At 35.6% G+C, this 23,192-nt stretch overlaps 1 protein-coding gene across 8 annotated transcripts in view; it reads left to right on the forward strand.

Annotated features, from left to right (window-relative positions):
* The window catches only part of REV3L (REV3 like, DNA directed polymerase zeta catalytic subunit), a 659,986-nt gene that overhangs the window by 80,593 nt on the left and 556,201 nt on the right, over nt 1-23,192 (forward strand). For 7 of the 8 annotated variants that reach the window (XR_007725269.1, XM_050789035.1, XM_050789041.1 and 4 more), the window contains 7 exons: nt 9,567-9,663; nt 12,323-12,417; nt 13,285-13,389; nt 14,412-14,496; nt 14,581-14,732; nt 21,049-21,168; nt 22,277-22,514. Coding sequence is in view for 7 of the 8 variants with exons in the window: in XM_050789035.1 (XP_050644992.1) it covers nt 9,567-9,663; nt 12,323-12,417; nt 13,285-13,389; nt 14,412-14,496; nt 14,581-14,732; nt 21,049-21,168; nt 22,277-22,514 (892 nt within the window). In the remaining variant the exon portion in view is untranslated. The remainder of the gene's footprint in view (nt 1-9,566; nt 9,664-12,322; nt 12,418-13,284; nt 13,390-14,411; nt 14,497-14,580; nt 14,733-21,048; nt 21,169-22,276; nt 22,515-23,192) is intronic. The other variant, XM_050789036.1, reaches the window with a different exon arrangement.

Consider the following 23,192-nt stretch of genomic DNA (forward strand, 5'->3'; position numbering starts at 1 on the left):
AACTTTGACAAAGACATAATGGTAATTCAATGGAGAAAAACATAGCCTTTTCAACAAATAGTGCTGGTATAATTTGGATGTCCATATGCCAGAAAATAAAAATAAAAACATATTTTTATATGGTCTTCACACCTTATACATCACATATACTTCACACCTTAAATAATAATTAAAATGCTTCAGAAACTTAAATGTAAATTATGAACCTATCAGAGTTCTAGCAGAAAATAAAGGGAAAATGTGTCCAGTCTTGAGTTTGGCCATGAAGTTTCAGATATAACACCAAAAGCATGATCCATGAAAAGATAAATTACTGTTAGATTTCATCAAAATTAAAAACTTTTACTTTGTGAAAAACAGTGTTAAAAAAATGAAAAGACAAGTCATGGACTGGGAGAAAATGTTTGCAAATTACATATCTGATAGAGGACTTGTGTATAAAATATATAAGAATTATTAAAAATCAACAATAAGAAAGCAAACAGTCCAATTAAAAATGGTGAAAAGACCTAAACAGACACTTCACCAAAGAAGATACAAGGATGGCAAACACTTGAAAAGATGATATTCACCATTATATGTCGTTAGGGAAACGGAGATTAAAACTACAAAGAACTACCACTATATACCTATTAGAATGACTACAATTCACAAGACTAACAATAACAAATGTTGACCAAGAGGTGAAACAGCAGCACTGACATTCTTTGCTGGTGGGAATGCAAAATAGTACAGTCGCTTTGGAAGACAGATAGTTTCTCAGAACACTAAACATAGACTTAGAGTACGACCCAGTGATGGCACTCCTAGGTATGTTTAACTAAGTGATTTAGGTCCACCCAAACCTGTATACAAATGTTTATAGCAACTTTATTCATAATTGCCAAAAATATAAAGCAACTGAGATGTCCACTCAACAGGGAAATGGATAAACTTTGATAACATTTAGTGATAAAAAGGAACAAACAATTGATTCACATAACATGGATGAATCTTTAAAGCATTTTACTAAGTGAAAGAAGCCAGACCAAAAAGGATCCAAACTGTGTGACTTCATTCACATGACATTCTGGAAAAGACAAAACTATAGAAGTAGAAAATGGACTGTTGGTTGTTAGGGTTTAGGAGAGAGGGAAGTATTGACTGCAAAGGGATGTACAGGGGAACTTTTTAAGAGTGAAGGAATTACTCTGTACAGTTCTGGGTTGGTGGATACATGACTATTCATTCTTCAAACTCTATAACCAAGTGATATACCTTAACCAAGTGATGAAGTTTAATGTCACCAGTTATTATGTCATGTGGGTGTCATGTGCCCCCTCATTTGATGTGATAACAAAAGTACTTCACCTCTGTGATATTCTTGCCAAAAACTCATAACCCCGGTCTACTCATGAGAAAAACATCAGACATACCCAAATTGGGAGTTGTCCTACAGGTTATCTCATCAGTACTCATGACTGCGAAGGTCATGAAAAGCAAGGAAAGACAGATAAATAGACCAGAGGAGCCTGGGAAGACATGGCAACTGAATGCAGTGTGGTGTCCTAGATTGGATCCTGGAACAGAAAGAGGACATTAGTGGAAAAATTGGTGAAATTCAAATAAAATGTTTTGTTTAGTTAATAGTAATCTTCAAGTGTCAGTTTCTTTGTTTTGACAAATATACCATGATAATACATTAACAATGAGGTAAACCAGGTGTCCGGTATATGGAAACTGTCTGTAGTACCCTTGGAACTTTTCTGTAAATCTAAAATTATTCAAAAATAAAAAGGTTACTGGGGAAACGAATAGTTATCATTGTCAAGTATAACCGAGAATCTAAGGCAGATTGAGGAATGGAAGAGTTTCTAGAATATATAATTAGGTATTAGAGAAAGAGGAGATAATTTTCATAATTAGTTTTTTCCAGTAGGTGAAAAAGCACAAGAATAGTTTGAATTAGCAAATATACAGAAACCATTTATTTTATTTATAAAAGTTAAATTATTGGAATGGTACTCAGAAGGGTTTTTTTTCAGAATACAGGAAGTGTTTACAGATTTGAAGGCATCATTATGTGAAATTTATTAGGTTGGTGCAAAGGTAATTGCAGCTTTTGCTATTACTTTCAATGGCAAAAATCACAATTACTTGTGTACCATCCTAATAGAAGGGAAATTAAAAACAGGGAAATTGCAGTATGATAAAAGATTTACGTCTTCTTTCATCATATAGTTAGCCCTCAGGTTTTTGCTTTTGTTTAGTGTAAGATAAAAGATTATGCTGAAATCATGGACAAAATCAATGAATAATTTGTTTTATTTTATTTTGTCATGTTTTCTCAGGCATATTACAGTTTAACTTGACAGTAAACTTCTTGTAAGTAAATACATGTGTTACATATATGCAGAATTTCATTTTACCTGATAAATGTAATACATGTTAATGGAGTTTTACTTTTGAAAGTAAAATATATTCAAAAGCGAAAATGATTTAGAAATTTGTATATTATATGTACATATACAATTTTGCCTGAGCACTCAGTTGTGTAATCAGTGGTCAAATGAAATGGAAATGATGCTAATTACTGTAGTTGTTAAAGTGAAGTGTATAAAGTATGTAAATGGGACAAATTTTTTTTTCTTTTTTCTTTTTTTGCCCAACATGGGTAAAAGAGGAATAAATGGAGCAAATGTTTTAAGCACCACAGAGGCATTTTATATTTTTTTAACATCCACAGTTGAAAAACATATGTATATGTAATATAGAATTACATATATTTAAATTTGGGAGTTTCCATGTTCTTTAGGGAAATATGCTAAAACAGTACGGTGTAGTAACTGAATCAGTAAACTTGTGTAGATTATTTATTTGTGTCAATTTATTAGAAAATAATATTTGTTGTAATTTACAACTTGCAAAGTAATTTATTATAAATGCCCTATCCATACTGCAGCAAAGCCTTTTGAAATTTCTGAATGTGTATAAGACCAGTTGCGTGTTTTGGCATACGTTTTGTCAAAATAGCAAAGATGTTAATGCCTTGTATCATTCTAACTATACTATCTTGTGATGCACCTAGCCAAATAAGAAAATCAAAGTACTAAATTTAGCTAGAGAGGATTGTAAATTTAGTATCTTAATGTTGGGATTCTTTTTGATGCCACTCATTCAATTTTCTTTCCCTCCCTTCCTTCCTTCCTTCCTTCCTTCCTTCCTTCCTTCCTTCCTTCCTTCCTTCCTTCCTTCCTTCCTTCCTTCCTTCCTTTTCTTTTTTCTTTTCTTTTCTTTCTTCTTTCTTTCTCTCTCTCTTTCTTTCTTTCTTTTTCTTTCTTTCTCTCTCTTTCTTTCTTTCCTTCTTTCCATCTTTCTGTCTTTCTCTCTTGTCTTTTTCTTTTTCTCTTTCTCTTTCTCTTTTTCTTTTTCTTTTTCTTTTTGTTTTCTCACTCTGTCAGCCAGGCTGGAGTGCAGTGGCACAGTGTCGCCTCACTGCAACCTCCGCCTCCTGGGCTCAAGCAATTCTCTTGCCTCAGCCTCCCGAGTAGCTGGGATTATAGGCATGTACCACCATGCCCAGCTAATTTTTGTATTTTATAGTAGAGACAGGGTTTCACTGTGTTGGCCAGGCTGGTCTCAAACTGCTTACCTCAGGTAATCTGCCCACCTTGGCCTCCCAGAGTGCTGGGATTATAGGCGTGGGCCACTGTGCCCAGTCAGCTTTCTCTCCAAAAACTTAAATTCCCATAAGAAATCACAACAAAGATACTAAAATTTAGAAACTACTTCCAAAGAATGACCTCAGGACAGTTTCTGAAACTGGGACATCTAAGCAGAAATGTGTAGTCTCTTCAGTTGCAGCTCAAATTCTATTTGCATTTGACCCAGGTTTCCAATCATTGTTACTGCCATTACTTCTGGAATGCATTGTGTATTTTCTTTTTGTTCGGGGATTAGTATTAAAAGTATCTTTTGAATTTTATGTGGAATTTCCATTTGAATTTTAGTTGAGGCTCATGTAGATTATTACCCTAGGAGTATAGATTAAAATATTTAAGAATTTGTAATTCTTCTTTATTTTGCAAATAAGATATTAAGTATATCTACCACAATAGCATTTTATGTATCATACTTTTATTCTACTATGAAAGTATTGTGGCCATTTTTTCCTTGGATTTATACATCGCAGTTTTTTTTCTCCTCTTAGTTTTGAACGATTAGTCTCAATGGTTTCTTCCTGGGTGTGTATTTCTTCCTGTGTATGAGTTTTTAGGACACAATTTTAGTAACTAGTCACATAATTTATATATTATTTTACTTAAAGGGATCATTCCTATAGTTTGCTACTAGAGAAGTTTCTCTGAACATGTAGAGTGCTGAAAAGATGTAACAGTTCTCAATATGTATACACCTAACACCACGGTACCCAATATATAAAGCAAATATTAGATCCAAAGCAAATATTATTAGGTTTGATTATTAGCATCTGTCCAATGCTGAGAGTGGGGTGTTGAAGTCCCCAACTAGCCAATACAATACACTGATAGTTAGGGACTTCAACACCCCACTGTCAGCATTAGGCAGATAATCTAGATAGAAAATCAAAAATTAATTTTGGATTTAAACTTCACTTTAGAGCCAGGCATCATAATCCTGACACTTCGAGAAGCTGAGGCAGGAGAATTGCTTGAGCCCAGGAGTTAGAGACTAGCTCAGGTAACATAGTGAGACCTCATCTTTACAAAAAATTTAAAAATTAGCCAGGTGAGGTGGCATACACCTGTGGCCTCAGCTACTCAGGAGGCTGAGGTAGGAGGATTGCTTATGCCTGGGAAGTTGAGGCTGCAGTGAACTATGGTCACACCACTGCACTGCAGCCTGGTGACAGAACAAGACACTGTCTCAATAAATAAATAAACTGTACTTTAGACCAAATGGACCTAACAGACATTTACAGAACATTTTATCCAGCAGTTGCAGAATACACATTCTTCTCATCAGCATATGGAACATTGTCCAGGAAAAAATCGTAAGTTAGGCCACAAAACAAGTCTCAACAAATTTTAGAAATTTGAAATCATATTTATTGTCTTCTGACCACTATGGAATAAAACTAGAAATCAATAAAAAGAGAAACTTTGGAAACTGTACAAATACATGGAAATTAAACAAAGTGCTCCTGAACCTTTATTGGATCAATGAAGAAATTAAGAAGGAAATTTAAAAATTTCTTGAAACCAATGAAAATGGAAACAGCATACCAAAACCTATGAGATACAGCAAAAACAGTACTAAGAGGTAAGTTTATAGCAATAGATGCCTGTATTAAAAAAACAGATTTCAAATAAACACTGTAATGATGTATTTTAAGAAACTAGAAAAGCAAGAACAAAGCCAAAATTAGAAGAATAAAAAAATAATAAAGATCAGAGTAGAACTAAACAAAATAGAGACTAAAAAAAAAAAAATACAGAGGATCAGAGAAATGAAAAAACTGGTGCTTTGAAAAGATAAATCAATAAATCGCTAGCTAGACTAACCAAGAAAAAACAAGACCCACATAAAATCAGACATGAAAGAGGAGACATTACAATTTATGAAACAGAAATACAGAAGATCATCAGAGACTGTCATGAACAACTATATGTGAACAAGTTGGGAAACCTTGACGGAATGGATACATTTTTGGACACATTACAGCATACCAAGAGTGAACCAGGAAGAAATAGGAAACCTGGCCAGGCACAGTGGCTCACACCTGAAATCCTAGCATTTTGGAAGGTCAAGGTGGGAGGAAGGCTTGAGCTTAGGAGGTCAAGACCAGCCTGGGCAACAGTGAGACTTTGTCTCTATTTTAAATTTTTAAAAAAGGAAACCTGAGCAGATCAATCACAAGTAACAAGATTGAATCTGTAATTTAAAGGTCTGCCAATAAAGAAAAGCCCAGGTCTGGATGGCTTTACTGCTGAATCCTGCCATACGTAGAAAGAAATACTAACACCAATTCTTCTCAAACTAGTTCAAAAATTTGAAGAAAGGGAAATTCTTCCTCACTCATTCTATGATGTCAGCTTTATCCTGATACCAAAATCAGACAGGACACAACAAAAAAAGAAAACTACAGGTCAGCATCACTGATGAACATAGACACAAAAATCCGCAACAAAATAATAACAAATCGAAACCAACAAAACATGAAAAAAAAAAAAAATACACCACGATCAAGTAAAATTTATCCTAGGGCCAGGCACAGTGGCTCACACCTATAATACCAGCAGCACTTTGGAAGGCTGAGGTGGGTAGATCACTTGAGCCCGGGAGTTTGAGACTATCCTGGGCAACATGGTGAAACCCAGTCTCTACAAAAAAATAAATCACCTGGGTGTGGTGGCATGCACCTGTAGTCCCACCTGCTTGGGAGGCTTAGGTAGGAGGATGGCTTGAGCCCGGGAGGTGGAGGTTACAGTAAGCCAAGATCATGCCACTGTACTCGAGCCTGGGTGGCAGAGTGAGACCCTGTCTCAAAAAAAAACTTATTTCAGGGGTACAAGGATTGTTCATTATATGCAAATCAATAAATGTGATATATCACATCAACAGAATGAAAGACAAAAACCATATGATCATCTCAGCTAACACAGAAAAGTTATTTGATAAAATTCAATGTCCCTTCATGATAAAAACTCCTGACAAATTAATCACAGAAGGACCATACCTCAAAAGACAAGGATGCCCATTTTTACCACTCCTGCTCAACATAGTACAGAAAGTTCTAGCCATAACAATCAGGCAAGGTAAAGAAATAAAAGGCACCAAATTGGGAAAAAAGAGGTCAATTTGTCCCTTTTTCGCAGATGACATGATATATATATGGAAAAACCTGAAGACTCCAGCAAAAAAACTGTTAGAACTGATAAACAAATTTAGTAAAGTTGCAGATTTTTTTTAAAAACACACAAAAAATCAATAGCATTTCTGTGCACCAATAACAACTAGCTGAAAAAGAAAACAAGAACACAGTCCCATTTATTATGGCTACCAAAAAGAATACTAATAAATTTAACCAAAGAAGTAAAGGTTCTATAGGAGGAAAACTAGAAATTACTGATAAAATTAATGGAAGTAAACAGTGGAAATAGACAAATGGAGATATCCCATGTTCATGGATCAGAAAAATTAATATTGTTAAAATGGCCATATTTTCCAATACAATCTAAAGATTCATAGCAATTCATAACAAAATACCTATGACATTCTTCATGGAAATAGAAAAAAAATTGTAAACTTCATGTGGAACCACAAAAGAGCCTAAATAACGAAAGCAATCCTGAGCAAAAAGAACAACTGGAGACATCACACTACCTGAGGTCAAAATAATACTAGAAAACTTTAGTAACCAAATCAGTATGGTGTTGGTATAAAAACAGACACACACGCAGGCTGAGCAAAACAATACTACAAAGCTTTAGTAACCAAATCAACATGGTGTTGGTATAAAAACAGACACATAGGCTGAGCAAAATAATACTACAAAGCTTTAGTAACCAAATCAGCATGGTATTGGTATAAAAACAGACACACGGGCTGAGCATGATGGCTTGCTCTTCTAATCTCAACATTTTGGGAGGCTGAGATAGGAGGATCACTTGAGCCCAGAAATTTGAGTCCAGCCTGGGCAAGATAGTGAAACCCCATCTCTACAAATTAGCAAATCATGGTGGCGCATGCCTGTTGTCCTAGTAGCTTGGGAGGCTGAGATGGGAGGATCATTTGAGCCTGGAAGCTCAAGACTGCAGTGAGCCATAATCATACCACTGCACTCCAGCCTGGATGACAGTGAGACCCTGTCTCAAAAAAAAAAATTGTAGGACAGATACTCTGGGACATTGGTCTGGGAAAAAATTTTATGGCTAAGACCTCAAAAGCACAGGCAACCAAAGCAAATAGACAAAAGGGACTGTGTAAACTAAAAAGCTTCTGCACAGCAAAGGAAACAACAGAGTAAAGAGACAGCCTACAGAATGAGAGAAAGTATTTGCAAACTATTCATGAAATGAGACTAATATCCAAAATATATAAGGAACTCAGCAAGAAAAAAAATAGTTTCATATCTGAGTAGACATTTCTCAAAAGAAGACATACAAATGACCAGCAGATATATTTTTTAAATGCTCAACATCACTAATCATCAGGGAGATGCAAATCAAAACCACAATAAGCAATCATCTTTCCCCAGTTAGAATGGCTGTTATGGAAAAGACAGTAACAAATGCTGGTGAGGATGCAAGGAAAAGGAAACTCTTATACACTGTTGGTGGGAATGTAAATTAGTACAGCCATTATGCAAAACAGTACGGAGGTTTCTCAAAAACCTAAAACCAGAACTACCATATGATATAGCAGTCCCACTGCTGGGTATTTATCCAAAGGAAAGGAAATCAATATGTCAAAGATAGATACCTATACCCCCATGTTTATTGCAGCACTATTTATAATAGCCAAGATATGGAATCATGACTTAAGTATACATCAGTGGATGAATGGATAAAGAAAATGTGATATATATACACAATGGAATTCTGTTCTGCCTTATTTTTTATGAAAATGAAATTCTGTCATTTGCAGCCACATGGATAGAATTGAGATCATTATGTTAAATAAGCCAGGCCCAGAAAGACAAATATCACATGTTCTTACTGATGTGGGAACTAAAAAAAAGTTCACCTTTAGCCAGGAGTCATGATGCACCCCTGTAGTCCCAGCTACATGGGAGGCTGAGGCAGGAGGATTGTTTGAGTCCAGGAGATTGATTCCAGTCTGGGCAGCATAGCAAGATGCCATCTCAAAAAAATAAAAAGTAGAATGGTAGTTACTAGAGGCTGGGAAGGGTGTATGAGAAGGGTTCCAGGAAGATTTGAAGACAGACTGGTTAATACAATTAGACGAAATAAGTTCTAGTGTTTGATAGCATACAGGAGTGACTATAGTTAACAACGATATATATTTCAAAATAACTAGAAGATTTGAAATGTTCTCAACACAAATGATGAATAACGTTCGGGCTGATGGACATCCTAAGTACCTTGATTTTGTCATTACAGGTTGTATGCATGTATCAAAATACTACATGTGCCCCATAAATATGTACAAATATTATGTATCAATAAAAAGGGATCTGTAATTTATGAGTAATAAAATTTTTTAAAGATCATTTACTGGCCAGGGGCTGTGGCTCATGCCTGTAATCCCAGCACTTTGGGAGGCCGAGGCGGGTGGATCACGAGGTCGGGAGATCGAGACCATCCTGTCTGACATGGTGAAACCCTGTCTCTACTAAAAATACAAAATAAATTAGCCGGGCGTGGTGGCGGGTGCCTATAGTCCCAGCTACACAGGAGGCTGAGGTAGGAGAATGGCGTGAACCTGGGAGGTGGAGCTTACAGTGAGCCAAGATTGTGCCACTGCACTCCAGCCTGGGTGACAGAGCAAGACTCCGTCTCAAAAAAAAAAGACATTTATCTTCTAAAAAGTAATTATATAAAAATTAAAAGTAGAATTTATTCCTTTTACTTTTCTATTCCTAGGTAATACACTGTATGCAACTGGATCCTGCAAGAATCATTTATCAAGAAATTCTCTTGCTGGTACTTTATTTCGGTGGGAACAAGAGGAAATACCAAGGTTAGTTAATGTTGTAAAGGAAATGAAAATTTTACATATATCCTAGTTGTGATCAGAAATCAGTGGTTACCATGATTAAATTTTAACCTTTTATTGTGTTGGATCTTTTTAATCTATACACTTATTTAAAAAAGCAAACCTTGACATTAGTGTATTACAAGGAATAAACGATTTAAAAAACAGACCATGAAAATGTACCTAGTTATTACCTACTTAACAAAAGGAATACGAGGTAGATATTGTTATACTTTTCTGCAGCATTCATCTTCATTGTCCATTCTAATTTGATATCCTATAACTTGTAAAAAAAATTTACATTTATGATAAAATAGTAATTTAAAACAAAAATCTAAATATTTTTAATAAAAACCCCTAAAATTTATAAATATTAAATATGTAATAAATTATTTTGACATGCTATTTTTGAATAATATAATTTGTAATTTATTTGTTTCATTATTGATTAGACTTTTTTTGGAGACAGTATATTCCAAATGCTTGGATTTTTCTGTTGCAAAGCAGCTATGTATTTGCTTATGCAAATTTTTTACTACATTTTCTATCTACTGGTGCTAATTTTTAATTAGCTCCTGTTCTGAATGTCTGAAGCAGTTTTGAAATAAGGGCAAGTTGTAAATTTCTACTGTGAGATTATATTTTTTGATGTTATTGTTTCCCTCCTTTCTCTCAAATGTGCTACTTCTGCAATATTCATCCTTGACATTTACGACATAGTTATTTCAAATTACGAAACTTTTTTATATAAGAAAACTGTTGATCATAAACATTTTTAAATCTGTTCAATTTCTGTTAAGTTGTATGAATGAAGAGGACAATTCACATTTTTTTGTTGTCAAGACAAGGTCTTGCTCTGTTGCCCAGACCAGAGTTCAGTGGCACAATCTCAGCTCACTGCAACCGCTGCCTTCTGGTCTCAAGTGATCCTCCCACCTTAGCCTCCCAAGTATCTAGGACTATAGGTGTGCAACACCATGCCTGGCTAATGTTTACAAATTTTTTGTAGAGATGAGGTCTTACTGTATTGCTCAGCCTCCCAAGTATCTGGGTCTACAGGTGTGCAACACCATGCCTGACTAATTTAAAAAATTTTTTTGTAGAGATGAGGTCTCACTGTGTTGCTCAGGCTGGCCTCCCAAGCCAAAGTTGGGATCACATTCATGAGCCACCAAGCCCAGCTGACAATCTACATTGGGAAATATTTTTTTTGAAAGAGAAAGGGATGTATTATGATAGGTTGACTAATATATTCCTTCTCTATCAATGGTGAAAAGATATGTGTGTATGAATATCTAAATATATACCCGTGAGTACATATATACATATATTATTTAAGTTGTAAAAATTCTGTGGTTTAACAAACTTAACATAAAATATTCCATTAAAATTTCCTTTAAAATAGACGATGGAAAATGAGGTTTTGCTAACATGTTTTTCTTAAAATGTTAAAAAGTGTTTCAAGGCCAGGGCACCATGGCTCACACCTATAATCCCAGCACTTTGGGAGGCTGAGGTGGGCAGATCACTTGAGGTCAGGAGTTCAAGAACAGCCTGGCCAACATGATGAAACCCCTTCTCTACCAAAAATACAAAACTTAACTGTGCATGATGGCACATGCTTGTAATCCCAGTTACTTGGAAGGCTGAGGCAGGAGAATCACTTGACCCGGGAGGTGGAGGTTGAGGTGAGCTGAGATCGCACCACTGCACTCCAGCCTGGGCGACGGAGTGAGACTCCATCTCAAAAAAAACAAAAACAAAGTGTTTGAAATAAAAAGTTAATGAAATGTGTCATCACCCACTTTGTAGTAAAATTATGGATCTCCCCTTTTCCACTTGGTGTCTGTTTTTGTACAAGTCCTAAATTTTGGAATGAGTAAACTAGGAGCCACACTAGATGTTATCTCTTCATTCTGTTAAGTAGGATCAATTATGTGGTATCTTCCTTATCTTCTCTTTTGGGGCACTGATGAAAAGCAAATGCTTTTGAGTCAAAGATCCTGAATGGGAAACAATCCTTTGTAGTTCTTATAAAAATTAATGACCTTATGGTATCATTACTTTTCCTAGCTATGATCCCACTGTTGATCATTCATGTAGTTTATCAATTCTGTAGTTATGAAGAATTTTAAAGTATTCCCCATCTCAGCAGTAGTTGAGGGCAGGAAGGATGGTGAATTATCATTTGCCCATTTCTCAGTGTGCTCACCTTCCCTTATCTCTTATTGCACGTTCTCCCCTGTTTTTTGAATACTGAAAAAGATGTCTCTAGGCAACTGATTTCATATGTGCATGGTTTTTTATGCATTCCTCTGTGGTTTTTATATTATCCTATCCCATTCTGCCCCGGGTATGACCGTATGCTAAAACGTTTTATATTCCTTTTTATATAAAATCTAATGAACCAAAATATGTAGAATATACTTCAATAGGATTTTAATAGGGTTGTCAGTATATGTTTTGTATTTTTCTCATTGTATTTTTCTTTATATATACACAAAGTATCAATTTTGTCATGAATAATTGTGTATTAATCAGGTTTTCTGGGTACCAGCTAAACATAAGATAATTGTATAAGTAAGAAAAATCTTAGAAAATTTGCTCACATAATTATTATGTTTTTTATATCCTTTAATTGCAGCTCTTTAATATTGGAAGGTGTTGAACCACAGAGTACATGTGAATTAGAAGTGGATGCTGTAGCTGCTGATATCTTAAATCGTCTGGACATTGAAGGTTCATACAATTGTTCTTAATACATGTTTTTATTTTTTTAAATGAATAACCGGCCAGGTGTGGTGGCTCACATCTGTAATTCCAGCACTTTGGGAGGCCAAGGTGGGTGGATCATGAGGTCAGATCGAGACCATCCTGGCCAACATGGTGAAACCCCATCTCTACTAAAATATAGAATAAATTAACTGAGCGTGGTGGCAGACGCCTGTAGTCCCAGCTACTCTTGAGACTGTGGCAGGGGAATTGCTTGAGCCCAGGCGGCGGAGGTTGCAGTGAGCCAAGATCGCACCACTGCACTCCAGCCTGGTGACAGAGCAAGACTCTGTCTCAAAAAAAAAAAAAAAATTAATGACCAAAGTAGAATAGAAAAAGTAGGAAAGAAAACTTTACGAAGAAACTAAGATATTATAGAAGGAGGATACAAAATGTTATGAAGATTGCTTCTATACTTCTACTGAGATAGTAATTAATTTTTTGTTTATATTTTTGTCCAAATGACTATATTTGAATAGATACACTAAAATAAGGGTGACACTAAATAAAATTAGCTAATATAAAGTAATTTAATGTACTCTGCCTTTTAATTTCTTAATTTTCATATTGTATATCAGCAAGGGTATTCTTAGGTCTGTTGACTGTCATCAGGTGTTTGAACTGTATTCACTTGCTGGATTTTGGGGAACCACTAGGAAGAAAGCTTAAAAAGGAGTAACATAATAAGTGTAGGTTGGGATAATTTGTCTACTTTATTACACAAAATATATGATAGATTTTTTTAAAGGCAGTATTTATTAAAGAAAAGTTTAGATTTTTTTAGGCGTTTTTTTACTTTGACCCTGTAATATTGAAATATTATTGTGATTACAGCTCAAATTGGTGGAAACCCTGGTCTACAGGCTATATGGGAAGATGAAAAGCAACGGCGAAGAAACAGAAATGAAACTTCTCAAATTAGCCAACCTGAGTCACAAGGTATAAACCTAATAGTGCTTTGATTATTCTTTTAAACCAAGTATTTTAATGGGAAAGTTTGTCATTGAGTTGTTCCTTTGACATTAGATTTTACTTTTCAAATGACCTTTTGTTTTGTATTTTTCTTATTGTCATTGCTGTACAGCCAGTATTTATCTTTATAACTATCTCCAAATTGTCACTTATTATCTCTCTCTCTCTGTAAGAAGTTGACATTTTTACTATTCTTTGTTTTTAGTGTACCTTGTCCTCTTGCCTCACTTTTTTGTTTTCATTCTCTAGTGTGTTCTAGCCCTCTGTATTTCCAAATGAACTATAGAAAACTCACAGAAGATCATGAATTTCAACTTAGGAACACTGTTTAATACATTAAGCTTTGAAAATGTAGCCATTGAAATGCTGCCCACAGTTTATTTTCTGAGTATGTCATATAAGCTCTCACTTCGTTCATTATGTACAGCTCTAAAGAAATACTCATTACTAAATGGTGCCACATTCAAAAAGAATTTGAGGGGGTTCAGATAATACCATGGATACAACAGAATTTTAAAAATAAAGGTAAAAGAATGAAAGACATCATTCAAAAGACAGATACATTATTTCAAAACACAGCAGTAAGCCTATAGCGAAGTTCAATTAAAATTGTTACATCTTACGCACTAAAATGTTTTGATAAACTTTGAGTGCCTTTTATTTTAAAAATAGAAATATATTTTATAAGGGGATTATTTTTAGTTTTAGGATACAATGTATTTATAGGTAGAGAACAGTTTTTCTGTTTCAGATTTAGATTATAATTATAGAACTTAATCTTGAACTGAGTTTAAATGCCTAATTTTGTAACTTTAGTAGCAACCATTTCTCTTTTGTGTGATTCTATAGTAAGACTACAGTTAGGTTGTATTATATATATTTAGAGAAAGATAAGAAATTGCTACCATTTTTAAAGCTACTTTAGGAGAAAGGAAAATATTTCATTCATTTGCTATCTACATTTTTTAATGCACTTTTAAAATTCAAAGATCACAGGTTTGTGCCAGCAACAGAAAGTGAAAAAAAATTTCAGAAGAGACTTCAGGAAATTCTCAAACAGAATGATTTCTCTGTGTAAGTGGTTATTTATTATAGATCTCAGAACTAATTTTATTCCTTTGTTATCTAGTCTGTTATAAAGGATATGTTTTAATTAAGCAGAACATTATCAGGATCTGTGGACTACAGTGATGGATCCCAGGAGTTCTCTGCTGAGTTAACATTGCACTCTGAGGTTCTGTCTCCTGAAATGCTTCAGTGTACACCAGCCAATATGGTAGAGGTTCACAAAGACAAAGAATCAAGCAAAGGTAAGATTTGCTTTTCATGTATAAAGAAGCTACTAGAACATATATCTAGCACTGAGATGTTAATATTTGATTGAGTTTGCTAGGAATTTTTTTCCCTACGAAATAAATATTGTGAATATAGCAAAAATGTCTCCCATTCTGTCACCCTTTCTGCATCTCTAAAGGTAAGGAGTATCCTGAAGTTAGTGCAAACTGTTACCATATATAATTTTTATATTTTCTTATAATGTTTGCCCACCATATATACCATTAAGTTTTTAATTTTACATAAATGATGTTCTACTTGGTGTAGATGAAGCAACTTGCTTTTTTCAGTCAGCATTATATTTTTAAGCAACTTGAGGTTTAATTTACATAGTATAAAATTCAGTCATTTTAAGTGTATAATTCAGTGATTTATAGTAAATTTATAAAGTTGTGCAAACATCTCCACAATCCAATTTTAGAATGTTTCCATCAGTCCACAGGATCCCTTGTGTCCATTTGCAGTTATGCCTGTTTCTACCTCAAACCCCAAGTAACCACTAATAATACATGGGCCTTGTATAGATACTGTGTATTATGTAAGTGAAACCATACAATATATAGTATTTTGTGTCTGGATTCTTTTACTTAGCATAATACTTTCAAGGTTTATACATGTTGTAGTATCTATCAGTATGTATGGAGATACCACATTTTGTTAATCCATTTATCAGTTGATCAACATTTGAGTTGTTTTCACTTTTGATTGGTAAGAATAGTGCCGCTGGCCAGGTGCAGTGGTTCATGCCTGTAATCTCAGCAATTTGAGAGGCTGAGGCGGGCGGATCACCTGAGGTCAGGAGTTGGCAACCAGCCTGGCCAACATGGTGAAACACTGTCTCTACTAAAAATATAAAAATTAGCCGGGTGTGGTGGTGCACACCTGTAATCCCAGCTACTCAGGAGGCCAAAGCAGGAGAATGGCTTGAACCTGGGAGGTGGAGGTTGCAGTGAGCCAAGATCATGCCACTGCACTCCAGCCTGGGCGACAGAGCAAAACTCCATCTCAAAAACAAAAAACAAACAAACAAAAAACAAAAAAAAGTGCTGCTATAAGCAGTAAAGCATAAATTTTAGGATAAATATCATAAAAAGAGTTGTAAAATGGTATAAATAGTAACAAACGAAACAGTTTAAGAATAAACTTCACTAAAAAGATTACCTCTGCCAAGCAAAAGAATTGCTAGGGCATGTGGTATATTTGTGTTTAATTTGAGTTAATTTAAAATAAACTCCCAAGCTGTTTTTAAAGTGACAGCAATGTTTTACTTTCCCACCAGCAATATAGGAGAGTTTCTCAGGCTCTCCATCCTCACTAACACTTGTTGTTATCTGTCTTTTTTAATGTAGTCATCCTAGTGTGTGAAATAGAATCTTACTATGGTTTTAATTTTCATTACCCTCATTACTACTAATGTTGAGCATCTTTTATGTCAACATTATAACTTTGAAATTTATCCTTGTTCATTCATTTTAGCTGCTGATGACTGTTCCATTTTAAGACTAAACAACAGTGTTATCTATTTCTCAACAAGTATTAGATGGTCTTTACTTTTGCACTTAGTGCTATATCTGTCTCCTTATGGCTATATGCAGGAGTTTCTCTACCAAACACATGCAGAAGAGTGAGTTACTGAATATTCGGGTGTATGCATTGTACTCTACCTAGATAGCATCTGTTCTAACAGTTTTTTTATAATGCAATTAGCTTATACATGGTTAGTAAACAAGACAATAATAAAAGTTTTACCCAGAAGTCACATTGTATCGTACGCAATTTTACTAGGCAAGCGAAACCTCAACATTTGATAGCATCAAATAATAAGTATAAAATAATAGATGTAAAAGATTTGCCGCTCTGATTCTTTGAAATAGTATCTCTGCATTTTAATCTGCATTTCCTAATTACTAACGAATTTGAGCATCTTTAAAGGCCATTTGGGTTTCTCTGTGAATTATGTTATTTGCTCATTTTCTATTGAGTCATTTCTTTTTCTTATTTGTAGGAGTTCTTCATATTTTCTAGATATTAAGTCTTTGTCAGTTATACTTATTGTAGAGATATCTTCTCTCCATCTAGGCTTGTCTTGTAAAAATCTTCAAAAAAAAAATGTTAACTTCTTTTCCCCCCATTTGAAAAAAAAAAAAAAAAAAAAAAGGTTATCCTTGGAGTTTTACATGTCTTCAGTTTTAATGTCAAGTTTACAATATTCCTTTATGGTTTAGTTTTGGTATGTGATTTATGAGACCTTCCCTACCCTGATGTAATGAAAATTTTCTCTGAAGTATTCATTTTAAGGCTTATGTGTGCTTACAATTTGGTTTTTCATATTTAGGTCTTTAATGCATTTGAAATTTTACTTTTTACTTTTAATTTTTTGTTAATTTTTTGGGGTACATAGTAGGCATATATATTTATGGGGTACATGAGAGATTTTTATACAGGCATACAGTATAATCACATCAGGATAAATGGGTATCCATAACCTCAAGCATTTATTTCTTTGTGTTACAAACATTCCAGTTATACTTTTAGTTATTTTTAAATGTACCATAGATTATTGTTGACTGTAGTGACCCTGTTCTGCTATCAAATACTAGATCTTATTCCTTCGATTTTTTTGTACTCATTAACCACCCCACTTCCCCACCCCCCACCCTACTACCCTTCCTAGCTTCTGGTAACCATCATTCTACTCTCCATCTCCATGAGTTCCATTGTTTTAATTATTAATTAGCCCCCACGAGTGAGTGAGAACATGCAAAGTTTGTCTTTCTGTGCCTGGCATATTTCACGTAACATAATGTCCTCCACTTCCATCCATGTTGTTGCAGATGGCATGATCTCACTCTTTTTATGGCTGAGTAGTACTCCATTGTGTAAATGTACCACATTTTCTTTATCCATTCATCTGTTGATGGACACTTAGATTGCTTCCAAATCTTGGCTGTTGTGAATAGGACTGTGATAAACATGGGAGTGCAGATATCTCTTCAACTCGACATATCAATTTCATTTCCTTTGGATAAATACCGAGTAGAGAGATTGCTGGATTATATGGTAGTTCTATCTTTAGTTTATTAAGGAACCTCCATACTGTTCTCCATAGTGGCTGTACTAATTTACATTTCTACCAACAGTGTACGAGAGTTCCCTTTCCTCCACATCATTGCCAGCATTCATTATTACCTGTCTTTTGGATAAAAGCCATTTTTACTGGGGTGAGATGATTTCTCATTGTAATTTTGATTTGCATTTCTCTGATGATCAGTGATGTTGAGCACCTTTTCACCTGTTTGCCATTCGTATATCTTCTTTTGAGAAATGTCTGTTCAGATCTTTTGCCCATTTTTTAATTGGATTATTAGATTTTTTACTATTGAGTTATATATATTTTGGTTATTAATTCCTTGTCAGATGGATAGTTTGCAGATATTTTCTCCCACTCTGTGGGTTGTCTCTTCACTTTGTTGATTGTTTCCTTTGCTGTACAGAAACTTTGTATAATAACTTGATATGATCCCATTTGTCTACTTTTGCTTTGATTGCCTGTGCTTTGGGGATATTTCCCAAAAAATCTTTGCTCAGGCGAATATTCTAGAGAGTTTCCCCAATGTTTTATTTTAGTAGTTTCATAGTTTGAGTCTTAAATTTAAGTCTTTAATTCATTTTGATTTGATTTCTGTATATGGTGAGAGATCAGGGTCTAGTTTCATTCTTCTGCATGTGGATATCCAGCGTTTTCTCAGCACCGTTTATTTGAAGAAATTGTTCTTTCCCCCAAGGTATGTTCTTGGCACCTTCATCAAAAAAGAGTTCACTGTAGTTATGGATTTATTTCAGGGTTCTCTGTTCCATTGGTCTGTGTGCCTGTTTTTATGCCAGTATCATGCTGTTTTGATTACTATTGCTCTGTAGTATAACTTGAAGTCAGGTAATGTGACCTCCGGTTTTATTCTTTTTGCTCAGAGTGGCTTTGGTTATTCGGGGTCTTTTGTGGTTCCATGTAAATTTTAGGATTATTTTTTTCTATTTCTGTGAAGAATAACATTGGTATTTTGATAGGGATTGCTTTGAATCTGTAGATTGCTCCAGGTAGGTATGGACATTTTATCAGTATTGATTATTCCAATCCATGAACTTGGAATATCTTTTTCATTTTTTGGTGTCGTCTTCAATTTCTTGCATCAATATTTTATAGTTTTCATTGTAGGGATGTTTCACTTCTTTGGTTAAGTTTATTCCTAGGTATCTTATTTGTAGCTATTGTAAATGGGATTACTTTCTTGATTTCTTGTTCAGATTGTTCACTGTTGGCATATAGAAATGCTACTGATTTTCATATGTTGATTTTCTATCCTGCAACTTCGCTGAATTTGTTTTTTAGTGGAGTCTGTAGGTTTTTCCAAATATAAGATCATATAAGGATAATTTGACTTCTTCCTTTCCAATTTGGATGCAGTTTATTTATTCCTTTCTTTTGTCTGATTACTCTAACTAGGACTTCCAGTACTGTGTTGAATAACAGTGGTGAAACTAGGCATCCTTGTCTTGTTCCAGATCTTAGAGAACGGGCTTTCAATTGTTCCCAGTGCTGTGAATGCACTGGGTCACACCTGAAGTCAGCATGTCCCTGGATCTTACCCGAGGCCTGCAGCAAGTACTGCCTGAGTGTCACTTGTGTTTACTCAAGGCCAAAGGGCTCTTTAGTGGGCAAGTGATGAACCCTGCCAGGTCTGAGTCCTTCCTTTCAAGGCAGCAGGTTCCCTTCTGGTCCAGGGTGTGTTTAGAGTTGTCATCCAGGAGTTAGGGCCTGGAATATGTGTGTCACGACTCTACCTTCCCTACTGTGGCTGAGCTGGTATCCAAGTTGCAAGATAAAGTCCTCTTCGCTCTTCCCTCTCGTGTCCTCTCGTGGTAGGAAAGAGTCTTCTGGAGCTGTGAGTTGTACTGCCTGGGACTGTGCGGGGTGGGGAAGAGGGGTCACAAGTAATTCCTTGGCTTCCCCAGCTACTCTCTCACTAGGTGTGTGTACCCCAAGTCTACTGGCTCCGAGCTCAGCACGGTACTGGGACTTGCCCAAGAATTGCAGTCCTTGTGGATAAGACTGCCTTTCAACTTTATTTAGGATCCCAAAGTGCTTTAGCCCATAGTAGTAATGCTGGCTGCACCTCAGGTTCTGGACTGCTGTATTGGGCAGTTTGCCTCTGACTGGGGCTGGTCGAATCCTCTCCCCATGGGTGCTGGCTAAATTCTGTTCCATGTTGCTTTCCACTGTGACAGGGTAGCACTGAGTTCCAATGCAAAGCCCCACATTCACTGTGTTCTGTCTCTCCCAAGCACACAGATTTCTCTCTCTGTGCCACAAGACCATTGCCTGAGGGGTGGGAGGTGCTATCAGCAATTCATGACTGTCTTTTCTACCCTCTTCACTGTCTCTTTCCTTGATATGTTGTTAAAACCAAGTACTGTGATTGCTCTCCTGATTTTTTATTCTAATGAAGGTGCTTGCTTGTGTGGATAGTTCAGTTTGGTGTTCCTGCAGGGGACGGCAATTGCTGGAGGGTTCTATATGGCCATATAGACTACTATTTTTTGATATCATGAAAATACAATGAATGTGATATATAATGAAAGCTTTCTGAGAAATATATAATGTAAAATGAATTTTTTAATTGCTTAACCATTTCTTTGTGTTTTTATAGCACTTAAAAACTATTTCTGCCCAGTTATGACAATGAAATGGGAAACCACAACTACAGTTCACAAACAGGCAGAAAAACCAGCACACACCCCATTAGGAATTACACTAAGCTCTTTATTTTTTATGCATTCGGAAGAGAGTCCAGTACACATTTGTCAAATAATGAGCGCTGTCAATTTTTTTTCTTAGAAGAGTTGAAAAACATTTATTCTTAATTTGTTGTTTTTGAACCATAGAGAATAAAGAATTTTAGTATTCAAATAAGATAGTTTATCTTTCCTTTTCACTTTATATATTTGAATATGCAGTGATTTTTATCAGACTAATAGAACTACACGCATTAAGTAGGATTAAAGAGGTTATAAATATTTGGTGATTTATAGATTCAGTGTTTGATTTGATGAATCCATGTGACTGGTTAAATATTTCTGTGGCTTTTTATTATGTTTTTATTTGGCATGCGTCATTAACATTTTGAAATTTAAAATAGGTTTATATGGTAATGCTTCCAAATTTACACAAATCCTAAATGATAAATTTTGGATTTAGGCCATTGCTTTAATTTTTTAATTCTTTGTCAAATTAAGGTCACACTAGACACAAAGTGGAAGAAGCTCTTATTAATGAAGAAGCAATTTTGAACCTCATGGAAAATAGTCAGACTTTTCAGCCTTTGACCCAAAGACTGAGTGAGTCACCTGTTTTCAGTAAGTAACAGTGCTACCATAAATATTCAGTATTGTAATTCAGAGAAAATGTGTGTTGTGAAGAGGTTTTTTTTTTTTATTGACTTGAAGAGGTAAATGTTGCATGTTCAATAAGCACTCTACTGAATATGAAAATGAAACCTTGCATTAAATCAAGTAGCTTTGCCTTTTTTTCTATACAGCTTAAAAAACTTTGTGAAAGAAAATAGTTTTTTTTAACTGTACTTTGATTCAGGGAAAACCGTATTAGTTTAGAAGGAGAATGCATTTATTTTGAATTAATATTTTGCAAAGTTCAGTACATTACTGAAACACCATAAGTGGTTCTTTCTTGGTGAGTATCACAGATTTCACTGGAGGAAACATGGGTTGCTAGGGCTGCGGTCCCAGCCTCCTCATCTCGCTGGCCAGGGCTGCGCTCAACCAGTCCTTCAGCAGCCTCCCCTTGAGCGGTATCTCAGACTTCTTGCAGCCACTGCCAGCCTTCGCTGGCAAAGCCTTCCAACTAGGGGCTGACAGTGCTGAGCTGTCCCCATGGCCAAAACCCTGTGCAGTCCCAGGCAGCCCTGACCGGAGCACACAACAATGTTATTTTAATGATGTCCCTAAATTACTCTAATGCAGGTGGTCCAAGGATCAACTTTGATAGGAGAGCTACCTCAACACCTGAGCCTTTGTACCAACTGTATTCTTTCAGCCTGTGCCAGTATCTATGATGTTGTTATTTTATTCTAAGTGATCTGAATTGTTGGATTATTAAGAAAACAGGCTGGGTGTGGTGGCTCATGCCTGTAATCCCAGCACTTTGGGAGGCCGAGGCAGGCGGATCACGAGGTCAGGAGATCGAGACCATCCTGGCTAACACAACGAAACCCCATCTCTACTAAAAGTACAAAAAATTAGCTGGCCTTGGTGGCGGGTGCCTGTAGTCCCAGCTACTTGGGAGGCTGAGGCAGGAGAATGGCGTGAACCCGGGAGGCGGAGCTTGCAGTGAGCCGAGATCCGCCACTGCACTCCAACTCCAGCCCGGGTGACAGAGCAAGACTCCGTGTCAAAAAAAAAAGAAAACTTGAGTTATTTGTTGGTGATTATTGTACTTGTTTTGTAGTGGACAGTAGTCCTGATGAGGCTCTGGTACATCTTCTTGCTGGTTTGGAAAGTGATGGATATCGGGGGGAAAGAAATAGGATGCCATCACCGTGTCGCTCCTTTGGAAATAATAAATATCCCCAAAATAGTGATGATGAAGAAAATGAACCACAGATTGAAAAAGAGGAAATGGAGCTTAGTTTGGTGATGTCCCAGAGATGGGACAGCAATATTGAAGAACATTGTGCCAAAAAGAGGTAATTTTTTAGTTATTTCATTTGTTTTATTAACTTTTAGCATTATCATCCTTCAATCAGAAATTACTTGTTACTATTGTTCAGTGTATAAAATACCTTATGAGCTAAATTGGTGTTTTAAAATTCCCTTTTAGTGATCTGTTTTTCATGTGGCATATACTCCATATTCCAAGCAAAATAAAGTTCTGCTACATTTTAAGAGATTAACCTAACTTTTAGAAGTTATCCATTTATATACACATTATTAACATATGTGAGTGATAAATGGGGCAAAATTGGAGTGCCTTCTTAGAACTAGACAAAAAGAATGCCCTGTGATAGTTGAGCTGTTGTTGAGTATCAGAGCAGCAATGTATAGAGTCAGACTGAAGATAGGGTATGGCTTTGGGGTCTGATTAGACTAAGGGAACTAAGGTTAAAAACAAATAAATAAAAGACTGAGAAGGAAACACTGGTGTTGTGGTTTGTTTCTCAAAATCAGTGAATAAGTTGGTGTTGTGGTTTTCTAAATCACTCTCTGTGAACTTGATTGGTTTGAGTCTGCCCTTTAGTTATATGCTCTGTGTATCGAAAAATCTAGGCCTGTGAGCCTGAAAGACTGAGTATGCCTCTCCTTTAAACTTCTGTAGGCTAGATTAGAACTTTTTTAGTCTGTGTTTGAAATTTTCAACCCCAAAG

The sequence above is a fragment of the Macaca thibetana genome, chromosome 4, assembly GCF_024542745.1.
Source record: "Macaca thibetana thibetana isolate TM-01 chromosome 4, ASM2454274v1, whole genome shotgun sequence".
In the NCBI taxonomy this organism is placed as follows: domain Eukaryota; kingdom Metazoa; phylum Chordata; class Mammalia; order Primates; family Cercopithecidae; genus Macaca; species Macaca thibetana.